This window comes from Phycodurus eques, chromosome 3 (genome assembly GCF_024500275.1).
Source record: "Phycodurus eques isolate BA_2022a chromosome 3, UOR_Pequ_1.1, whole genome shotgun sequence".
Classification (NCBI taxonomy): Eukaryota; Metazoa; Chordata; class Actinopteri; order Syngnathiformes; family Syngnathidae; genus Phycodurus; species Phycodurus eques.
The window spans coordinates 23,186,315-23,208,362 of record NC_084527.1 but is presented as its reverse complement, the minus strand read 5'-3'; the positions used below and the strand labels follow the sequence as shown (position 1 = coordinate 23,208,362).

At 39.8% G+C, this 22,048-nt stretch overlaps 1 protein-coding gene across 3 annotated transcripts in view; it reads right to left on the bottom strand.

The window, feature by feature from the left end:
* Positions 1-22,048, bottom strand: part of antxr2a (ANTXR cell adhesion molecule 2a) — a 117,718-nt gene that overhangs the window by 19,918 nt on the left and 75,752 nt on the right. For all 3 annotated transcript variants that reach the window (XM_061673538.1, XM_061673540.1, XM_061673539.1), the window contains 2 exons: positions 17,991-18,164; positions 17,180-17,260 (listed from right to left, as the gene is read on the bottom strand). In XM_061673538.1, the coding sequence (XP_061529522.1) occupies positions 17,180-17,260; positions 17,991-18,164 (255 nt within the window). The remainder of the gene's footprint in view (positions 1-17,179; positions 17,261-17,990; positions 18,165-22,048) is intronic.

Genomic DNA, 22,048 nt, shown 5'->3' with positions numbered 1-22,048 from the left:
TAATCTAATATGGCAGCCTTCCTTTTCAAGCATGGCTTATTGACACTTTTTTGTGGGATAACCCGTGATAGACCTACCAAATTTCATACTGCTATCTGGAACTGGTTTCAAGGGCTGAACATTCCACATCTCTCTAAGAGTTTATCTTTGTAGGACCACTGCATGTGGCCACAATGCCAAAATGGCAGCTTTCCAGTCTTGGCGAGCATGACTTCCTGAGACGTTTTGTGGGTCTATTCATGATAGACATGACTACCAAACCTGAAGCAGGATTTGGGGGCTGATTTTCTAGAACTTTGTAGGAGGAGTTTGTCTTTGAAAGACCGCTAGAAATAGTCAAGATTACAGATTGCCTGTGTGTTTTTTAAGCATGGCTTCCTGAGACGTTTGTGTGTGTCTGTTCATAATAGACATATCCCAATTTCAGGTTGCTAAGTGAAACGGGCTTCGGGGGCTCAATAAAAAAAATAAAAACAATAAAAAAATCTTCGGGAGAACTCTATTCATTTCGGCCTTTTGGCTTTCTGCTTGTAGAAGGTAATGAACGCAACATGTTGACGTCCGCATGTGTATTCATAACGCGGTGGCGGTGTTCGAAACGCTTTTTGCGTGCATGCGAGGGCCCTTCACTCCGCATTAGGTAGGGCGGCCACCTTGTTACATTCATGTATACAAAATAAGCACGCACTCATTGAATATTCACTGTGAACATATTCCCCGCATAACATGACGTCCCCGCTTCCACCCTTTTAAAAATTCAAATCAACGCAGGAGAGCATTAGAATACATTACGGAGAGGATGTGTGACACATCCCCTTTGGTCACCCCCTCTCCTTCTCCTCATCCTTTATAGGTCTGTCAGGAAGTAAAGGAGAAAGAGGAGGAGGAAGGCAGAGCGCATGAGCCCAAGTCGGCCCCTGCGACGCTGACGTTAACAATAATGTAATTTAATTAAAGCCAAGATCCCGCCGCCTCTCCTTCTCGTTTTGATTTTAATAGGCGATGAAGAAAAGAAGCCAAAAGAGGAGCGGCGGGAACATCAGGTCAGATTGGATCAGGCTGGGGGGCCGCCAAACTAGCCCCCCGACCACCCTCCCCTCGCCTTTGTCCGAGGTGCGGGTACCAGCCCAAACCACCCAGATACCACATGAGCCATCAGTTAATGGAGAGGAAAGAGGAGTGGCATCCAGGGGTCGACAAAAGACCACAACAACCATGGCGAGAAGGCCAAAAACATATTTGGGATTAAGTCTTTCAGCGAGGGATGAGATTTAAGAGAAGTAATCCCAAACTTCATGAGAGGGGATCACAAATACATTACATTAAATCTAGATAACCGTTGACATTTAACACAGGATACCGTTAAACTTGTTTTTCTTCCAAACTTAAAAAACATTTGTTAAACTCCACAAAATCAAGAATATTTTGAACAAATATTGTTACAAGAGGGCAATAATTTAAGACATATAGTAAAGATGCAAAGCTCACAATAAAATACACAAAATTTAGAAAACACCTGGGAATAACAAATCTTGAGAGCAAATGCAAATTCAAGAAAGAGGAAATCGAAGAATTTAAAATTGTTTATTTTATTTTAATGTAGTAATTAAAACCATTTAGATTTTAATGTCATTTGTCAGATATATTTTGGGTCTAAGTTTGTCTGTTATTTCATTCTAATTTCAAATGTTTTATTTCATTTAAATTTAATTGGATTTGTTATTTTAAATTAATTGTATTTATTGTTCAGCTGTTTTCATGTTTAGTTTTTTTATTTAAATGTTTTTTTAATCTCATTCTAAAAAATAATTTGATTTTGATTGATTGATTTATTTTGTGATGAAATTTGAATTTGGTTTTAATTTCAATTACATTTTTAATTTAACTCTGTCTTTATCTTCATTTTACTTATTTTTAATTCAATTTGATTTTCATTTTATTTGTCCTTTTATTTGAATTCATTGTATTTTGAATTTCAACGTTTAGTTTATTTAAATTTTACTGTAAAGTTTAAATTTATTTTCCACGTTATTTACTTTATTTAATTCTATTTTTTGTAATCTAGAACATAGAATTTAATCTTGATCTGATTTCTTTTCGTTTCATTTTTAAATCCTTTTAATTTGTAACATTTTTAAAAGTTTTACTTTTAAATGTGTCTTACAAATTTTCATTTCTACCTGTGAAAATGCACATTTACTCAATGAAACCATTAAAACATTTTTTTTTTTAAATAACTATGTACTGTATGCAGAGTAGATTTGATTCCAAGCGACAGGATGAAACATGTTTCCAAATCATAGCTAGCCAGTGTTAAAAGAGCGACCTGATTTGATTCGGTACAAAATAGCTGCTAGCACTAACATTAATTAGCATGAGTGCTAACGTCTTGTGGGCTTTTTGTTTAGGAGTATTATTTTAATTTGCTACACTAAGCTTTGTCACGTCGTCCAATCGGCATTCAACAATAACAAGAGGCTTCCTGCTTTATGAGGTTAATCCTGTTACCAGTCAGGTCCGGAGCAGGAGAGGAGGCAGGCCGGGAGTGTGGGGTGGGATTAACATGGCGGTCATTATCAAGTTTACAACCAGTCACACAGACATCTGCCCTACTTTTGCTAGCTTAATGTAAAAAGAAGTCATCTGGTTAAGAGAGAACGGTCGTCGCTCGTACATGGTTGCTTGCTATTTCCACCATGGTTAAAGCTGTCATGACACAGGCAGGAGGGGGCACGGGAGGGGGACGGAATGGAGCTGTCAGCTGGCTACTTGTTAGCGGTAACAAGGACATCCACTGATAGAACTAATGAGGCCCAGCTCCACTCAAAGAACTAATGAGGCCCAGGGCTTGCCGCACTGCTAGCAAACCGCAGTGATAGAGCTAGTCGGTCAAGCTGCATTATTGGGTGGCGATGAGAACGGGAGTGAAGGCTCAAACACATTTTACCTTCTTTCTAAATTAGCGATTTGTGGTTTGCTCACAGCAGCTTTAATGAAGACACATTTAAAGATGTTCGTTCGTTCTGTGACCACTCAAATCACTCGTATCTCAAATCAACTTTCACCTTTGAAATGAATGGAAATGCCGTTAATCTGTTCCAGAACACTCAAATTTCACACGAAAATTAAACGTTTTTTTTTTTAATAATACAAATATCACTCTAAAGTATTATACTTCATAAAAAGACATGGTAATAACAATGTAAGCAACTTTAAAAATCTAACAGTTTTTGAAACACAGTCTCTTGCTTCAAATCAACGGACATTGTGGTACTCCTTTGTACTTTGGCCACCAGGGGGCAGTATAGTATACGGTATACATATAATACACAGATTTGATTATGAAACATGAAAAAGACCGTCGCAACTAAGCTGCAGTAATATTATAGCTGTTTTTCACAGAGGAAAATTAATATATGCCTGTGTTACTTGTTAAATTGTTAGCCTGATAGCATAATTGCCCAGGTCATTTTTAACTTACTTACTTACTTATGTCACAATAAATACCAATGTGCTTCCTGAAACTTTTTTTTTTCTTTATGTATGTGTACATTCTTGGTCATCCAGCTCATGGTAATCCACAAAGGTTGAATCAAGGCAACTGGACTCTTCTTCGTTGTTAAATTTGTTGTGTTTTTTTCTGATTTTAGAAAAAGATTTAGATACGATTGAGGCAACTATGCTATTGTGGTAACAATATGCTCTGGCTGCATGTGGTGCTGCATCAACTGTCTTCCAATATTAGTGGTTTGAAGGTTTTTAATGACCGCAATATGGATGCTGGTTTTGCTAGCTCGTCTATGGCGCTTCTCATGATCTGTTAGCAGTGGCGGGTGGTACAATTCTGACGTAAGCCTTCATTCAGTACCCCACCACCCTCCGACCCCCTTTTGTTGACGAATGTACTTCGATGGGGAAAACCTTACAATCTAAAATTGTGGCTGGTCAAAATGTAAAGTGGCTAGTTACTCTTAAAAACCTGTAGCCACAGTGACCTAAACAGTTCATGTCAAGCCCTGTATATCTTCTATTACAATATTAAACTCTGTCGCGAGCCTACCAGACTAATTAATTATACTGTCATTATTTGAAATTGTATAAAACGGCGCCAGACGCTGCCAATAGCGGCAAATGACCAGTATAGTTGCTTAGACACTGCTGCCGGACTACATTTTAAAGGCAGTTAATTAGGCGAAAAAGAATGTGTACACTTTTAGCCTGACAGTTGCAGTTCCTACCGATCCATCCATCCATTCATTTTCTAGAGCGCTTACCCTCACAGGGTTGCGTGCGTGCTGGAGCAATTTAGAGTCCTCAATTAACCTACCATGCATGTTTTTGGGATGTGGGGCGAAACTGGAGTAGCCGGAGAAAACCACGCAGGCACAGGGAGAACATGCAAACTCCACACAGGTGTGGCCAAATTTGAACCTGGGTCCTCAGAACTGTGAGGCAGATGTGCTAACCAGTCGTCTACTGTGCCGACTCCTACCAATCCATTTTTAATAAACCAGGCTTACTCAAGTCAAGCGTGCTTATTTTAGCAGGCAAAAGTGCTACTGTGATTCTGATGCCACATTTTTACACTAAAGTAGAGCAGTTCACGATCATTATTTATCTAATAACATGACAAAAACCTAAACATTTTCTATAAAACACACCATACTCACCAGAGATGTGTATTATTTATACACAAACTCCATCCACTTTTACTAGCTAGTGGTGGGACTGCTGTGTAGTTGTTTAAGTGACAAATAAATCCTTGATCGGGTTATCTAGGATTTATTTGATCAAGGATTTATTAAAATCAAGGATTTATTAAACCAGCCAGCTACAAGCATTGTCTGACTTACTGTCACAATTGTCTTGAAAAGTACGCCTTTAAAATAAATTTTTAACCATTATTTCCGTCATGCTCGTCCTCTTGCTCAGCTGCCGGCTTCACGTAATCCACTCGAGTAGCTCTAAACTAATCAGAGGACGGAAAAATTGTAACGTCACCGAGGACCTGCTCTCTGGCAATGTTTATTGAATATGAAATGGCAAAGGTTTTTGGGCAAGAATATGTTGTTTGTTCCCCAACTAGTCTAAACACTGTATACTGATTAATATTGTGTTTGTGGAATAAGAATTAAACATTAATTCATCAATCGCACCGATCCCAGAGGGCAGCCCTGTTGGGCAATATAACCCTCTGCTGTCAATTGAAATTAACGTCACAAGTGCCCTTGCACTTGTTTTGTGAACGTCTGACTAGACCCGGAAAGCAGGCTCCGGTGTTTGGTGCGATAACTTGCAGAAATCTTTTGATTTTAGCTGTTTAATTCTTATTCCACGATTTATCAGAATACTGTGTTTTTAGACTAGAGGGGGCACATACAACATATTCTTACCCAAAAAATGTTTGTGTTTCCTTCCACTTTAAAAACTCATTGAAAATACATTTAATCTTGTCCTAAGGTTTCACATTGTTTCATTGTTTTCTCTTATTGCCATGAAATCCCTATTCTGCATTCTTGCATTCTTTACATGTTTCTGTCTGTAGTATTTCTAGATTTTCTGCAAATCCATTAATTTACATTTGATATGATTTTGTGAGGCGGCACGGTGGCCGACTGGTTAGAGCGTCAGCCTCACAGTTCTGAGGACCAGCATCTGTATAGTATGGGGCTGTGTTAGTGCCAATGGAATGGGTAACTTAAACATCTGTGAAGGCACCATTAATGCTGAAAGGTACATACAGGTTATGGAGAAACATATGCCCGCATCCAAGCAACATCCTTTTTCATGGACGCCCCTGCTTATTTCAGCAAGACAATGCCAAACCACGTTCTGCACGTGTTACAACAGCATGGCTTTGTAGTAAAAGAGTGCGGGTACTCGACTGGCCTGCCTGCAGTCCAGACATGTCTTCCATTGAAAATGTGTGGCGCATTATGAAGCGTAAAATACGACAACGGAGACCCCGGACTGTTGAACAGCTGAAGCTGTATATCAAGCAAGAAAGGAAAAGAATTCCACCTAGAAAGCTTCAACAATTAGTGTCCTCAGCTCCCTAACGTTTATTGAATGTTGTTAAAAGAGAAGGTGATGTAACACAGTGGTAAGCATGACCCTGTCCCAGCTTTTTTGGAACGTGTTGTAGCCATGAAATTCTAAGTTAATGATTATTTGCTAAAAACAATCAGGTTTATCAGTTTGAACATCAAATATCTTGTCTTTGTAGTGTATTGAATTAAATATAGGTTGAACATGATTTGCAAATCATTGTATTCTGTTTTTATTTATGTTTAACACAACGTCCTAACTTCATTGGAATTGGGGTTGTATGATAAGTGGAAATCAGATGCATCTGAGCTTAAGTTTGAGTGTCATTGCAAAGGGTGTGAATACTTGTTGAATGTTGTTAAATGTTGGAACTTCATTGGAATTGGGGTTGCACTAATACTAATAATCATAATACTACTACTACAACTACTACTACTAATAGCCTCTGAATATTACAAGCGCTACTTCACACCTGGATATAAATTATCCCAACTCCAAAGGCAAACATTTGCTGGCTACTCTACTGTTAGCACCAAGCGCTAACGGATGCAGCAGGCATTTCACGCCTTTTGTCTTGGCGTGTGACAACAGTGCTACTAAAAGGGGCTATTGTTCCAAAAGACACATCTTAAAGGTTTCAATCACGACTTTAGCTAGCTAGCTACACGTGTAAGGAGACAATATGCTAATGCAGCGCTAATTTATGCTCAAAGAAAGAGTTGACGTACAACAAAAACACAAGAGATGGCCGCAATGGTGGTGAGATGTTTAGTACACGCACCTCTGTATGACGCCCACATCGCACTAATTTCCCAATAAAAGGCTTTTAATGGAAAGTAAACAAGCCAGCTTATCATGCGCCTCCGGATCAGCGACCGTGATATTCCGTAATTAATGTGTCTAATTGCTACTAAACTGCAGCGGTGCGGCTAATAAAGCGTCTGGAGACCACAGACCAGGCCAGAGTGGTGGAAAATGTGAAAAAATAAATAAAAAGAACGTCATCACAAACTTACAATTGTTGACTTGTAACCGTAGGCAATGAACCATATGCTGCTTCGCCATGTTTTAGGCAAATATATGATAATCTAATCACATGGCACAGCCTATTCTGGTAAATTTCCTGTTCTCGTTTTTGGTCATGGTTAAGGGTTCTGGTCCTGGGTTTATGCCCTTAAGCTCCATATGTCCTGGTCTAGCTCTTCATCCAGGCAACGGACCAGATTCATTTGTAGGCCATGGGTCTGTTCTATGCTTTTACCGGGTCTAGATCCTGTTCCCACTCTATGTAACGTAGGTCAGCCGTGACCCGATGGTTAAGATCATTGCCTGCCACCGTGGGGGACCCATGTTCAAGACCCCGAGTGGACCATCCACTAACATCCTCCGGACTCACGGCTGTGGTGTCCTTGAGCAAGACACCGATACCCCGAACTGCTCCCCGGGATCTTAAGTTGCCCCCTGCTCCAGTGTGTTCCACTAACAAGTGTGTGTGTTCACTGTGATGGGTAAAATGCAGAGAACAAATTTCGTGTAAATGCATGCATGGTCATGACAATAAAGATGATTCTAACGGTTATTGGCCTTGGTGCTGCTCTAGCCCCCTAGGTCCTGATCTACGTCATTGGTCTTGGTCCACTTCTACACCCTGATACAGTGCTAGGCCACTGGTCAATTTCTAGGCCTTGGTCCATTTCTAGACCATGGCCATGGTCTAGATCCTCCGGGTCCCGATCAAGAACGTGGTCTGTTTGTAGGTAAGGACACAAAGACAACGCACTAGCCCAGGACATTAAGGCAAGAGTAGCACCAAGATAAAGACCAAGATTAAGACCATGACCTTGATCAGGAGCAAGGAAATGGACCAGGACCTCGTATAGGACCACTGCATAGATATGGACTAGGGCCGAGCTCACGACCAAAGCTGCTAGACTGGGAGCAAAACAAAATGACCTAGATCTTGATTGTGACATGACTGATTTATCTATTCAATGACATTTTTATTGACTGATTAAATGTTGTTATTTCAGATGACATTTAACAATGCAACTAATTAGTGAAAGATCTAATGAATGATTTCAAATTTGAATAAAATATCAACTCCTATTTTATATCTCAGCACTGTCAGGCGGAAACCCCATATAGTGGACCCCCGCTCTAGGATGGATGTGGACTGGGCCGGACTGCGAATGGCGAAAATCCGTGGATAATTGACGGCCATTATAATTGCATTGTAAAAAAATATATATATGTATATAGAGCGGCTAGAATGAGGATTTAAGACTACCTTTTTTCTCACTAAATATACTTTCAAAGGTGCTATTGATCTAAAAATTTCACCAGATGTTGGGAACAACACATTTAATCCATACGTACAAAGAAAGTAGAACAAATAAGATCAGAAATTAAGTTGTGTGTAAAAATGTGAAACGACACAGCAAAAAGGCATGGAAAGCCAAGACAGCACCTAAAATCTATCAATAATCAAACAGCAATCCAGCCCCTTGTCAATGCAAATGAATATCAGCTGGTTCAGTCCTAATTGTTGGCCTACAAAAAGGTCTCATTGCCAAGGTGTGGGTCAAGACACATCTCATGATCGGTAAGACCAGACAGCTGTCTCAAGACCATCACAAACTAATTGTTGCAAAACATAATGATGGCATTGGTTACAGGAGCATAACTAAGTTTCTGAAAGTTCCCGTAAAAAGTGGAAAGGCAATCATACCACCATATATTTGCCTCGATATGGTTCTCCTCTCAAGATTTCTGACAGAGGAGTGCAAGGAATAATCAGAAGTGTTGTCCAAGAGCCAAGGACCACTTGTGGAGAGCTTCAAAAAGACCTGGAACTAGCAGGTACTGTTGTCACAAGGTAAACAGTGAGTAAAGTACTTCGCCGCCATGGCCTGTATGCACAATCACCACGTAAGACCCCATTGCTGAAAAAAAAAAGCATGTCAAAGCTCGTTCAAAGTTTGCTGAACAACATTTGGGCAAGCTAGTTAAATACTGGGAGAATAGAGTCTGGTTGGAGGAGAGCAAAATTTTACTGTTTGGATGCCATAATGCAAATCACATTTGGAGGAGAAATGGCACTGCACATCACCCAAAAAACACCATACCAACAGTGAAGCTTGGAGGTGGGAACATGATGGTGCAGGCTGCTTTCCAGAAAATGTTACTGGTAAACTTCACATTATTGAAGGAAGGCTGAATGGCCAAATGTAGAGAGACATTCTTGACAAAAATCTGCTGCCATCTACGGGGATGACGAAAATGAAACGAGGGTGTCCAATTCAGCAGGATAATGATCCAAAACATAGTGCCAAGGAAATTCTCAATTGGTTTCAAAGAAAAAAAATAAAGCTGCTAGAATGGCCCAGCCAATCACCTGATTTGAACCCAATTGAAAATCTACGGAAAGAACTGAAACTCAAGGTCCATAAAAGAAGCCAACGGAACCTTCAAGATTTGAAGACTGCTTGTGTGGAGAAATGGGTCAAAATCACCCCAGACCAATGCATGCAAGTAGTTTCTCCATACCAGCGGCGCCTTGAAGCTGGCATTGCAAACAAAGGCTTTTGCACAAAGTATTAAATAAATACCAGTTGGCGTGTTCAATTCTTTCCCCCTGTGTCATTTCACATTATTACCCACAACTCAATTTCTGAGCTTATTTGTTCTGCTTTCTTTGTATGTATGGATTACTTGGGTTGGTCCCAACATCTGGTTAAATTTTCATGTCAATAGTACCTTTAGAAATCTATTTAATGAGAAAAATGGTGAAGTGTTGAATACTTATTTCAGCCACTGTACATACATATATATATATATATGTGTGTATATATATATATATATGTATATAGGTATATATATATATATATATATATATATTTATATATATATATACCTATATAGACAGGTGTGTGTCATTCCAAATGATGTTCAATCAACTGAATTTACCACAGGTGGACTCCATTCAAGTTGTAGAAGCATCTCAAGTACAACCCCAATTCCATATATATATATATATATGGTAAATGGGCACACACACAGTCCCCTTCAAAAGTATTAGAACAGCTAGGTCAATCCCTTTTGTTTTTTGTTGTATACTAAAGATATTTGGGTTTTAGATCAAATGATGAATATGAGACAAAAAGTCTACATGATATATATATATATATATATATATATATATATATATATATATATATATATATATATATATTATTGTTTTTATTTAAACCGCCCCAAAAACTTATTTCTTATTTTAAACCGCCCCAAAAACTAGAAAATCTTAAAACTTATTCAAAATCTTGAATAAGTGGGGATTAATCACCAATAAGCGTTATCGAAGTTGGTCCGCCCCAAACAAAAACAGTATAAATATTTTCTGCTTTTAATTTGACAAAATCTGCAAATAGGTGAATCTGCTGATGCAATACCACGAGTATGCGGGTGTCAACTGTATGCCCAAAATGTTAAATTTAAAAAAATAATAATTTATTTGTCTGTCCCCACGTCGTCTGTTATTTTTATGCATTATTAACCAATTAAAAGTGTTGAAAAAAGCTTCTGAACAAATCTATTAACTGTCTTGGACACTTGAGGTGTCGCAAAACTCTGCCTCTTCCCTCACTCTGTGGAAGCCGTGTGGCATTATGTCACCTGAAAGTCAGGATGTAGAGTTGCGATTGAACATGATTTTTGGGTGGTGTTATGTTGCTGTTGGTGCACAACAGTACATGATATCAATTAAAGATACACAGTAATACCAACAAAGTAGTCATTCTGGAGATGTGCGGACTCCACCTGACAGCAATGAGACATTATTTCTCAACTTTATTTAATTTGGGCACCAGAAAGCCCCCCCTAACCAGCATCGTGTTGGTAGTGAATTATTTACCTGTACAACCTTATTAAAAAAATATGTTCTACAGGGGAAGAAAAACAAAAAATGATTAAGATATTGTGATCGCACAAGTGCGACACTCTTAAAATAGGGATGCGGCTGTGTTCAGGATTAACTAATCACATTCTAACTCAAATTGGAGTCAGCACACACCTGCCACCAGTTAAAGTGCCTCTGATTAACCCCAAATAAAGTTAATCTGTTATAGTAGGCTTTTCCTTACATTTTTGTAGTCACATCTGGCAGCACGAGTCATAGTCTTTTGCTAGAGAGCATGAAAAACATCAGGAAAAGACAACTAGAACCTCTGAACTTTTTGGGGGGTTATTCCAAATCCAGTGCATTTTTTTTTAGAATCAAATCACCTGTAAGCCTTGTATTTTTAAGGGTAAAGCTATAAGATGAGTTTGAAATGGTTTTAACATGTTTTGAGATCATATCTATTAATATAGGCAACTACTGTATAACCATCAATTACTCACAGTTTTTCACTATTTTGGTCACTATAATGATGATGTGAAACTTTCACACCGTCTCATCTCTACTTAACAAACCACGCAGAGCAACCGCAAAAAAAAAAAATTATTAAAAAAAATAAAAACAAAGCATACAAAAATAAGACCTGATGAGTACTACTTTAGTAAAAAGACTATTACATAAAGATGTTTCCCACATACAGACACTAATGCACACACAAAAAAACAACATTTTAGCATCATGGAGGTCCGGCAGCTCGTACCGTTAACCTCCACCAGCACTCAGCCTACTCGTTCCCCTGGTGAGGAACAGATGCGAAGCGAGAGGAACAAATGGAAATCCAACTGGAAGCCCACACACACACAAACATACACACACCAGCAGAACAAGTCCGCCTGTTTCGTCGCAGCTCGCCTACTCGCGCCTGGCTTCCTGTCAGACGCCGTTGGGGGGGGGCTGCTATGTTTGAACGCACAGCTGCTGGGGGGGCTGCTAGAATAAGGATGCCCTCCCTCCCCCATCCCGCCATCTTGCTCTACCTGCCGTCCCCAGCCGATCCCAGGAAAAACTTGGCGGCAGATGTTGCGAGCATCAAGTTGGCTCTGAAGTGCCTCCCCGGTTCCCAGCTCTTGCCCGACAACACAGTCAAAACGCATCAAATCTCTTTATTTGCGCCCGGGGCGAGTTCGGCACCGCAGCTGTGGATGCCCCCCGCCCCGCTGCTGCCTACCTTTGGTGTCGAAGGCCCTCAGGCGCTAAATGTGAGACCCCCAGAAACATTTTCCCTCTCATTTACTGTCTTGCTCGTCGTCTGCATCTACTGGAACATGCAGCAGTGGCTCAGGGCAGTGGCACGGAATTCGACTGTGTGAGTGAGTGCATGTGGGGGGCAAAAGAGGGAACGGTGGGGTGTTCATACCGCCGTGCGACCGGTTGGAGGACTGTGACCCGTGCCGAACAGATGTTGGTGACAACCTGCTTCCTTACACCTGTACGAATACCCCAGGAAACATTCGCTGAATGATTCATGACCCGGGAGAGTTCCTGTCCGCCATCAAAAGCAGCCCCCCAGTCGCACTTTTGACAGCCACCTGCAAAGGGACGCTTTGGAATCGTCATGTTGAAGTGAAAAACTAAAAAACTAACCAAAACTAACCAACTGATATTCTGTGAAACTTCCTCAGAAGACCGTGTTATATTTTGAGGCAGTTCATGCTGGGCTTTTACAGTCCATTTTCATTAGAACCAAGTGGGCCCCACCCTATCCAGTAATGGATCTTCAACGTACGAGTACCCAAGAACTTGAAACCTTCACGAACCAGGAGGGTTCCTGTTCGCCATCAAAACATGCTCTCACCAACAACACCTGGTACCACCCGATACACACCATCAACTATAGGAGTGTGGGTGGGAGGGGGCGGGTAAAGGTTTCATACCATTGTGGGACCGGTTGGAGGGCGGCGACACAGATGCTGAACAGATGTCGGTGACAACCTGCTTTCTTATATCTGTACGAGTAATAGGGATGGAATTGATAAGAATTTAATTATTCGATTCCATTATCGATACTGCCTATCTATCCGATTCCTTCATACCGCCGGAGGACCGGTTGGAGGCCGGTGACATGTGCCGAACAGATGTTGGTGACAAACTGCTTTCTGACATCTGTACGAGTACTAGTGAGGGGAATTGAAAATAATTTAATAATTTTGATTCCATTATGATTGAAGACTCCAAATTGCCCGTAGGTGTAAATGTGAGTGCGGATGGTTGTTTGTTTCTATGTGCCCTGCGATTGGCTGGCGACCGGTTCAGGGTGTACCCCGCCTCCCGCCCGAAGATAGCTGGGATAGGCTCCAGCAGCCTGCGACCCTAGTGAGGATAAGCGGTAAAGAAAATGGATACTATCTACTATCTATGCGATTCCTTATTGATTTTCTCATTGGGTGAGGGAATGAAATAATACAAATGGGTTTGTTTGCTCTCTTGCGCTTGCTCCGCTCCATCGGTCAAATCATACCTTAGAACCAGGCGCGTTAAGTGGCCTTACCAGCAGCCGAGCCCCTGTCAGGTTATATTTTGTCCTTAAAGTACAATTACTTGTTCACAAAATACTATATTAGACTACAATTTCACACTAAAAAGCTATATTTCACCAATAAAATTAAGGATTTTTGCCGTAAAGGGCTAGTTTCAGGTGTTTTTTGTTTTGTTCAAAGAGGCTAGTTTTCGGTGTGAATGAGAAATTTAGTCACGTTTGTTAAGAAAAAGATTATACTGTATCAGACTGTGATTTTTATTGTCTTTAAAACACGACATTTGTTCACAAAAACCCCATCAACATTATATTTTGCCATTAAAATTAGGGATGTCACGATCCAATTTTTTCACTTCCGATCCGATACCAATATTGCAGCCTTAAGTTTTGACTGATACTGATATTGGTCTGATCACATATCAGCAATAATCATAAAAACTTTACTTCATTGCTAATTTTCGTTAGCTCGTCAATGGTGTTTTTCATTCATTGTATGTTAGCTTTGAGCTAGCAATTTTTGTGAACAAAAACGAAGAGGACTCTGTGATGTATTTGAACATTCACTAGGTGTAATTCCTTTGTTATGTGAGTTTAGTTTTACAGTGAACTTCAACTGGAATGTCAATAAATGTCTTAAACCAAACAACATTCACTCTTACTGCTTGCTACTATGTTAGGACTTTAGCAACCTGTTCTGATCACATGGGCTCTGCATGCCATCCGGGCGCTGCTGGATTGAAGTGCTGGAGCGGAGCATGGAATGGATAGCTTGTATAAAAGTGGTCAAATCTGAGATTTTTCATCCATTCCAATGTAATTCGATACTGTTTTTTTTTTTTTTTTTTTTTTTTGCTGACATCGGACCAATTTCCAATGTCAAAGATTGGATCGTGACAGCCCTAATTAAAATGATGGTGTCAAAATGAGTGTGAATAGTTGTTTATATTCGCCAATGCGATTTGCTGGCGAACAGTTCAGGGTGTATCTAGCCTGTCGCCCTAAGTCAGCTGGGATAGGCACCAGCACACCCTAGTGAGGATAAGTGGTTCATAGAACAGATGGATGGATGATGGATTTCTGCAGCTACTATTTTCTGGTGTAAATTTTATATTTTTGCTATTAAGACACTACATTTGCTCACAAAGTGACTACATTAGACTGGAAAACATATTTTGACTTTAAAACATATTTTGACTTTAAAACATATTCTTTAGGGAAAAAAGATGGAAGCAGACACTGTGGTTTGTTTGTTTAACGTCTCCGTCGGTTTCTGTGGTTTGTTTTTTGTTGCTCCAATATCCTCTGTTGACCACAATCACAGTAGAGTCCCGCTATTCCGTTCACATTACTGCCTCTTTTTAACCTCTCCTGTTATGCTTTGGGACAAATTAACAATTGTAGTTTAGAACTGTTGTTCTTTGCTTTTTATTGTCTCTCATTTTTTTTAATGGTTACACATGGAGCAGGTCAGACTAAAGCCATTTTTGGTTAAGCTCACCCAGCTTCACTTGTGTGGAATTTACTGCTGTGGTTCAGCCACACACCTGACTGACTCATTACCCTCTGGCTCTTTTTGTGTTAAAAATAAATAAATTAAGAAATAAAAAACAGGGTAGTCTCCAGGTAAATGTGAGTTGTTTTTTGTTTTTTTTTTTGCCATAAAAACACTTTCTTCACAAAAAGGCTACATTAGACCATAAAAATTAGACTACATTACATTAGCCTGCAAAGGCTACATTAGACCATAAAAATTAGACTACATTACATTAGCCTACAAAGGCTAAATTAGACCATTTAAAGTTCATATTTTGCCATTAAAATTGTTTTCATTTGCTCAAACAGGCTAATTGCAGTGTAAATGTTATAATTTGCTATTAAAACATTTGTTCACAAAATGGCTGTATTTGACCACAAAACCATTATATTGTGCGATTAAAATGAATTTTTTTCTTAAACGCTTATTTCCAGTGAAAATGTGATTTGAAAGTCATTATAACACTTGTTCACAAAAAGGTTGTATTAGATCACAAAAACATTCTCAATTTGCCTTGAAAGACAATATTTTATCATAATATGATTTTCATTTTTGCTGAAATGACAGAGCGAGTTTGGAGAGAATACACCAGAAAAGTTGGAAAGGATTTTAATAATCAATTGGACATCAACTGTGACAGGTCTTTGGAATCAAAGCCAGCATTCACTGCAGTTAAGGGCAATTACTTCACACTTCACAATCAAGGGGGTCAGGCTTTGAAGATAGCTTGATCTTGGCCCAGACGATGCATCCATCCATCCATTTTCTGAGCAGCTTCTCCTCACTAGGGTCGCGGGCGGGCTGGAGCCTACCCCAGCTGTCATCGGGCAGGAGGCGGGGTACACCCAGAACTGGTTGCCAGCTAATCGCAGGGCACATATAAACAAACAACCATTCGCACTCACATTCATAACTACGGGCAATTTAGAGTTGCCAATTAACCTACCATGCATGTTTCTGGGATGTGGGAGGAAATAGGAGTGCCCGGAGAAAACCCACGCAGGCACGGGGAGGACATGCCAACTCCACAAAGGCGGGGCCGGGGATTGAATCCAGGTCCTCAGAACTGTGAGGCTGACGCTCTTACCAGTCGCCCACCGTGCCGCCCAGACGATGCAATGGTATGTAATTTACAGATAGCTTGTCGGAAATGCTCAGATTTCACTGTTACCTTAATCCACGACACCAGAAAAGAGAAAACGGGAAACTCACACTGAGTTGACCTTGTAGCAGAATCAGAGATTTAGCATATTTGGCTCTAGGTCATAAAAGAAGGCTGGTCCAACAGCCACAGCAACAGGGAACCTTGAGCTAGCAGAATTTCCTGGCGCAGGCGAAATTCAGAAGGCTGGCCAGCCAGCCAGCCAACAGGAACAGACAAATTTGAGAACTGCCGGTCATGGACAGTTACCATTCTCGCGTCTTGCACGGAAGCTCATATGATACTCTGACAATGATTGCATCATCAACCTGGCCTTAAATAGGGAGGTGTCACTGACTCTGGCTAATAGCACGTGATTGTTTGAACTGAAATCTTAAAATGGTAAATAGTATATGGTGTGTATATATATATATATATATATATATATATATATATATATATATATATATAGGCTATATTGCCTTTTAAGGCAAAAAATGTTTTTGTGGTCAAATATATCCTTTTTGTGGTCAAATATATCCTTTTTGTGAACAAATAGTTTCAATAGCAAAATATGACATTCATACCAGACACTAACCTGTTTGAGCAAAAATATAATTTGAATGGCAAAATGTAGCCTATAAAGGTAAAATGTAATGTTTTTGTGGTCAAACAGTCTTTCTGTGAAAATATATCGTGTTTTAATGGCAAAATATCACAGGAAATTTGACTTTAAGCTAAAATCTAAAATTCTAAGGACAAAGTATAGCCTTTCAAGGCAAATATAATGTTTTTGTGGCCAAATATACCCTTTTTGTGAACAAATGTAATGTTTTAATGGCAATTTTTTTTTTATTTCATACCACAAACTACGCTATTTGAGCTACAATAAAATTTTTAATGGCATCGTATAACCGTTTAAGACAAAATATGTTACTGGAGGACCCAACAAGCATCTTCAACGGAATAATGCTGAAAATCAATAAATTCACTGATAAAATCTCAAAGGCTTTTACTCCGAAATACCTTATCAGCAGAGGTGGGCCTCAGGAGGGATACTCGATCGTACTGCCGTCGCAATAAAGCCCACAAAGCGTCCAGGCGACCCTGATAGAGCAAAACATTAATTGCTTAACTCTTGTGTGCCTGTGAATATTCACAATTATCCACTTCATTTCATTCTCAGGGCATTGACTCAATCTCTGTTTGTCTTAGAAGATGTTTTGCCTCTCATCTGAGCAGGCTTCATCAGTTCACGCAACAAGGCTAAGTTAGGATGCACTAGCCAATGTTTGTGTGGAAAACTCAACTACTTATGTCCAATTTAGAGGCATGCCCCACACCACATATTTGATCACTCTTTTGGAATGCAAAAAGGAGGAGAGCTGTTAAGCGTCTTGGCCGAGAGGCCATTGTCAGTCCACCAGAGTCGTTGGGTGGAAACTCCCTCATTAATTTTACATTCAGTTGTGAAGTGGTCGTGGAGTTACCTGACGGTCAAGGAGGTCGTGCTGTTTGCTGCAGGTAGAATTATTGAGGTTCTTTGGAATGGACGAAAGGACAGCTCTCCTCCTTTTTGCATTCCAAAAGAGTGATCAAATATGTGGTGTGGGGCATGCCTCTAAATTGGAGCATACAGAAGCGTTTTCCACATAAACACTGTCTAGTGCATCCTAACTAAGCCTTGTTGCATGAACTGATGAAGCCTGCTCGGGTGACCGGCGAAACATAATCTCAGACAAAACAGTCCAGTTGCAATCAATTCAATGCACTGGGAACTTAACTCGAATAGTTCTGTTCCAAAAGCTTAAAAAAAACACAAGTAAAGATGGTTCACCTTAATGGGCGTGTACCACTTGTTGTCCCTGCGGTGGAAGGAGGAGGCATCGGGTTTGGGAGTGGGCCGCTTCACCATAGGCTCCTCGGCATCCTCCGGCATGGACACTACAGCGTTCTTGGCCTTTTCCAAACGGGCGCCCTCTTCTGTGGAACCCTTCTCACCCCAGCGCACCTGCAGGTAAGAGCTAAGGCACTCAGAACCCTTTCAGTTTTACATTTGAGTGAAGCAGTACTACATTTACCCAGTCTATTTGTGCACAAAAATGTGTATTTGACCATAAAAAGTTGTATATTAGCACAAAAAGTAATATGCTGTCTTCAGAACATAATACTTTGTCACAAAAAGCTATATCAAACTATGGATATTATATTGTGTTTTGCCTTGAAGTAAAAAAGCATTTGATTAAAAAGGCTTTATTAGAGCACTTTGAGATTCATATCACTGTATGAAAAGTGCTCTATAAATAAACTTTGATTGACTGATTGATTGATATAGCACCAAAACTCTATATTTTGACTTGTCATCTTACATTGGCTACCTTTCAATTATCGGTACAGCCAAAGCTGTTTTTTTGGCGAAATACAATCTTTTTGTGGTGTAATGTAACCTTTTTGTAAAAAAATTGTTTGTGAACGACAGTTTCCGTGATTTCTCGTGTATAATGCCCATTTTATCCCCCAAAAAATTGTCAAAAAACTTTCACACATCTAGAGGTTATAAAAAAAGCTGTACCCTTTCATTCTAATATGCCACCGCCTCCTAGAGGTTATGCGAAAGGTGTACACTTTCATTCTAATATGCCACCGCCACCAAGAGGTTATTAACAAGGTGTAGCCTACACTTTCATTCTAATATGACAGGGGTACATATGACTGCATATTTGTACAGTTGTGCTCATAAGTTAATATACCATGGCAGAATTTGTGAGATATTGTTTTATTTGTTTTTTTAAATATGACTAATGACTGAACAACAACCATCATTAATGTCTTTATGGTTATGTCTTGCAGGGAAGTTAAGACACCGTGCAATGGAGATTATAATTTTGAATCGTGTCAAAACCAGTGGCCGACCAATCTGCCGCTCAAGGAAACAGTTGCTAAACCACGCACACTGCGCCATAGTTCAGTCGAGTTTGGCGGCGGGCGGTGCTCAGTGTGCGCCAGCATTAACCACCATAATCCTAACCTTAACTCATCCTAAACTGCATTAAACCCAACTCTAGTCCTAAACCTAACCATAATAAACTTCTAAGGTTTTTTTGTTTTTTTTAATTTATATTTGGGGGGGACATCTCGTTACATCTGCGTAGCCTACCCTTCCCGCGATCCAGGAGCCAATCATGTTGAAGCAGGGCAGGTCTTGCCGAGAAAGGGCGTGGGATTTCTCAGAATGTCTGTGAAATGGGACGTTCCCTTTCCGGGTTGTCTCAATTGTAATTTGTTTCGTCTTTTGTAAAAGTGTTTTCCTCTTTTGTTAATGTGTTTTCTGAAATGTAAAAGTGTTTCAGTTTTTGTCAATTTGTTTTCGGAAATGTAAAAATGTTTCGGTTTTTGTTAATTTGTTTTGAACTTCCAGGCCACCGTATACACAGGTAGAAGGGTTTTCCAGAATTTTGAGGTCAACTTCGGGGGTGGGTATTATACATGGGTGCGCATTACACACGAGAAATTACGGTACATAAAAATCTACCTTGTCGCAGCAAAAAACTAAAATTGTATTGTCAAAAAGTAAAATTTTAATGATAAATATTATGTTGTATGTTCTGCCTTTACTGCCTTTTTGTGAACGTACTTAGTGTTTCAGTGGTAAGACAAAACATTTAACTAGACTGTACGACTAGACTGTATAACTGAAAACAAAACTAAAACATTATGGCGAAAAATCTAATATGACAGTCTTTTCTTAACAAGTGTTTTTCAATGTCAGTGTTTTGCAAAACACTGATATTTTTAAAGCCTTTTTATGACCAAATATAATGGCTTAAAGCAAAATATTAATTTTTTTTGGTGCCAAATACAAGATTTTGTGTTCAACCTTTGCATTCTTGTGAAAAAATATATATTCTTTTGTGGCAAAGAATAGCGTTGCTAAAAGACTGATTAGGCAGGGATGCCTTTTTGTGACCAAACCCAGTGTTTCAATGGCATGGAAAACTAGCTTGTTTGAGCTCAAACCTATTTTTTTAATGACAAAATATAGCCTGTAAGGCAATATATAATGTTTTGTGTTCTAATATAGCCTTTTTCACAAATATTCTACTTTTGAAAACATAGTTTTTCAAAGACAAAATATTTCCTTTTGTGGTCCAATAGATCTTTTTTTAAAACAGATAGTGTTTTACTGGCAAAATTTTACTTTTACAAAGGAGGCCAGCATGTTTGACCAAAAATATAGCATTTTAAGGCAAACATAAAGCCAAATACAGTGTCGCAAAACAAAATTGCATTTTTGTGGACAAATAGTGTTTCAATTACAAAATATAGCTTTTAATGCAAAATGTAACTTTTGTAGTCCAGTACAACCTATATTAGAAAAAATAGCCTGTTAGACCAAAAATATATTAAGATGAAAATGAAGCCTGATATATGTTGTAAAGCCTTTCTGTGAACAAGTAATATTTTTAGATGGAAGACATAACATTTTCATAGCCTTTTTGTGACAAAATATCATGTTTTGATGGCAACATATACCAAAATATAAATTTGTGTGCACAAATATTGCACTTTTGTGAACAAATATACCATCATTATGCGAAACAGCATTGTTATACTTTAAAGGATGTTTAATGTTTGAGACCTTAGTGGTGGGATTGTTCCATTAGAAGCGAGGACGTGACCTGACAAGACTAATCAAGACGCTATGCTAAGACTAAGGGCGAGGTATCGAGCGCTCCCTGCTCCGGCGTGCTCGCGGGGGAAATGAGCGAAGAGGTACCCACTCCCCGAGGATGCTGGGAAATCCCTGTGATGACTTACAGATGATGGGGAAGAGGAGGAGGAGGCGGACACGTTGACAGCGGACATGACGTGACGGCATTGCGACGGAAGGATGAAGGACAGCCTGTCACGTCAAAGTTGTCAACATGCAGATTGACGGACGGACAGAGGGCAGTCGGAAAAAACAAGCGTAAGCGCTTTTCTGTTGACCCGCATTTGGTTTTCACGACAACACCCCTGACTTCAAAACCAGAACATGACTTTTAGATGAGGTCACTTCTTTGAAGATGTTTTACTGGTCAAACATCTGATTGGGCGGTTGAAGGAAGAGAAGGAAGAGGAAGAGTCGAAAGAAGAACAATGAGAAGTGGAGAAGGAAGAAGAAGAGGAAGAATGAGAAGAGGAGGAAATGCAGGAGGAAAATGAGGAGAACAAAATGTAGGATACAGTGGAGGAAGATGCGAAGGAAGAATAGGTGGGTGGAGGGAAAATGGCAGAGAAGGGGGAAGAGGGGAATGACCATGAAGAAGAGCAAGAGGAGGAGGAAGAGGAGGAAGAGAAAGGAGAAAAGGAGGAAGTGGATAATAGGGAGGAAGAGAAGTAGGAAGAAGAGAATGAGGAAGATGAAGAGGATGAGCAAGTGAAGGAGGAAGAGGATGAAGAAGGAGGATGAACAAGAGGAGGCAGAAAGACAAAAAGGAGTAAGAAGAGGAGGTTGGAGAATGAGGAAGAAGGAGACGAGGAGGAAAACAGAAGACGAGGAAGAAGAGGAAAGAGCAACAGGAGAAGGCAGAGGAGGATGAGAAGGAGGTGGAGATAGAAGAAAGAGAAAGGAGGACTGAATGATGGAGAGGAAGAGAAGTAGGAAGAAGAGGAAAATGAAGAGGTGGAGGAAGAGGAAGGGAAGGAGGAAGAGGAGGAAGAAGCAGAATGAAGAGAGAGGCGAAAGAGAATGAGGAATACGAGGAGGAAGAGCAACAGGAGAAGGAGGAAGAGGAGGAAGAAAAGGAGGCAGGAAAATAAGGAAGATTGGATGAAAAGGAAGAGGCAGAGTGGGGTAAGAAGAAGTAACGGGAGAGGAGGAAGAGAGGAAAATCAGGAAGAGGAGGATGATGA